We start from the raw sequence: 2,199 nt of genomic DNA, 5'->3' as shown, positions 1-2,199 counted from the left end.
TATTCAGGAAAAACTTCAACAATCCAGCAGTTTTCAATCTTTCCATCATCAGAGATTGTAGGATCATTCACACTTGCAGACAGATGTTACACTTAGATCACATGATGTTACATTTGACTGGAAAATCTCAAATCTTCCTTTAAAAAGAGGAGGAATAAAAACATACAACATATAAACGTAATAATATGATCAATCATACAAAATGAGATGAAAAAACTTTGGAGGGAACTTGAACATTTGTTTCCATCAATCAGAGTGAATATTTACTCATTCACATGAACATTCAGAATTGATGAAGATTCATTACATCAAAGATCAGACAGTTTGATTGACAGGACAGATGATCAGAGGAGCAGAGTTTTCACCTCCATCATTGGGTTCAGGACTGAAGAACGGGTGTAGTTTCTCCCTGAAGGAGCAGCCAGTAAAGGAGTAGATAAGTGCTGCAGTATCTACATCATGAAATGAGACCAGACCCTCCTCATAATCCACAAACACCCCCAACTTCTCAGGAGGAGAATTGAGATGGAGACGGACTGGAGGACCAGCAGAAGCGTTGTACTCGTTTACATTTCTCAGACAAACAGTCCAGTTACCATCCTGAGGACTCGTTGTGATTATTCCCTTCCTGTTGATCGACTCTCTGGCCACTCCTACAGTCCATTTAGTCTTTCCTTTAACCTGAACCTCAAAGTAAAATCTGCCTGAAGAGAAACTCTGTTTTCCTAAAACACAAACACATGGAGAGAATCTCTCTGGATTATCTGGAAGATTCTTCATCACATTACCATCATACACTTGTTTTCCATCTTCAGACAGGATGAGTACAGGATGTGCTGTATCAGGATCAAGAGTCACATCAGCTTCAAACTGCTGGATCCTCCTCAGCTCAGCTTCAAGCAGCTTCTTTATCTTCTCTCTGAGGTTCTTCTCCAGCTGGTCCACAGCTCTCACCACAGTCCCCTCATATGGAGGTGGATAGACTCTGACCTCTGTCCAGTTCTTGGTAGGTGGAGCATCTTTCAGGGATGAGAATCTTTGGAGGAGGTGGAGGTGATCTTCAGAGCGTGAGAGCTGCTCCACCTCAGATCTCCTCTTCTTCAGTTCACAGATTTCCTGTTCCAGATCTTTGATGAAGTCTTCAGCCTGTTTCTCTGCAGTTTTCTGTTTGTCTTCCATCTCCTTCATGAACTCCTTCAGACGTCTCTCAACAGACTCCTTCAGATCAGTGAAGACCTGAACACCTTCTGCTTTCTCTCTGTCTGCAGCATCGTTACTGATCTTCAGAGACTCTTTGGTCTCCTGAATCTTCAGTCGTCTCTTCTGGATCATCTGCTGAATCTCAGCCTCTGTCTTCTCCAGATCCGCCTTCTTTCCTTCATATTCTTCTCTCAGAGGAACAAACTCATGATTCTTGTGGTCTAAAACAGAGCAGAGCATGCAGACACATGTCTGGTCGGTCTTACAGAACAGCTCCAGAGGTTTATCGTGCTTCGTACAAATCCTGTCCTCCAGGTTCTCCACAGGCTCCACCAGCTGATGTCTTTTCAGACGTGAAGCTGTCAGATGAGGCTCCAGGTGAGTCTCACAGTAGGACAGCAGACACACCAGGCAGGACTTCAGGGCCTTCAGTCTGGTTCCAGTGCAGACGTCACAGGGAACTTCTCCTGGTTCTGCAGCTTGTTGCTCTGAGCTGCTGCTGCTGGATTTCTGTTGAGCTTCACGTCTGAACTCAGAAACCATCTCTCTGATGAAGGTGTTGACTTCCAGGTCAGGTCTTGTACTGAACATCTTTTGACACATGGGACACTTGTAGAGAACATTATCATCCCAGAAATGAGTGATGCAGGTTTTACAGAAGTTGTGTCCACATGGTGTGCTGACTGGATCAGTGAACACATCCAGACAGATGGAGCACAGGAACTGATCTGCAGATCTCAGGTTGCTGCCAGCAGACATGTTGGATCTCTGGAAACAATAGTGAAAGTGTGAAACATCAAATCTGCAATAAGGAAATGAAGAAGAGAAAAACAACAAGAGAGAAGACGGAACAAAGAATGTCATGAATCCTCAGAGACAACACCCGTCTGACAGTAAAAGGAGGAACGTTTCATCAACACAAGTTTAGATTATTCACGACTAATAATGAACTATTTCATGTGAATCATTTTCTTCTAAACGTCCCTGTTTTTTGACCAG

At 43.7% G+C, this 2,199-nt stretch overlaps 1 protein-coding gene across 1 annotated transcript; it reads right to left on the bottom strand.

Annotated features, from left to right (window-relative positions):
* Positions 1-220: 220 nt before the first annotated feature.
* Positions 221-1,963, bottom strand: LOC133446110 (E3 ubiquitin-protein ligase TRIM21-like). Its single transcript, XM_061723916.1, has one exon. It carries the CDS (start codon positions 1,957-1,959, stop codon positions 316-318), a length of 1,644 nt encoding a protein of 547 aa, XP_061579900.1. The 5' UTR covers positions 1,960-1,963; the 3' UTR covers positions 221-315.
* Between the last annotated feature and the right edge of the window lie 236 nt (positions 1,964-2,199).

Source organism: Cololabis saira, chromosome 1 (genome assembly GCF_033807715.1).
Source record: "Cololabis saira isolate AMF1-May2022 chromosome 1, fColSai1.1, whole genome shotgun sequence".
NCBI lineage: Eukaryota > Metazoa > Chordata > Actinopteri > Beloniformes > Belonidae > Cololabis > Cololabis saira.
Note: the sequence above shows the minus strand (reverse complement) of the source record. Positions and strands in the feature narration are given on the sequence as shown.

What these genes read in the sequence shown, in the direction of transcription:
- LOC133446110 (XM_061723916.1), bottom strand. Translation starts at nt 1,959, where the DNA reads ATGTCTGCTGGCAGCAACCTGAGATCTGCAGATCAGTTCCTGTGCTCC.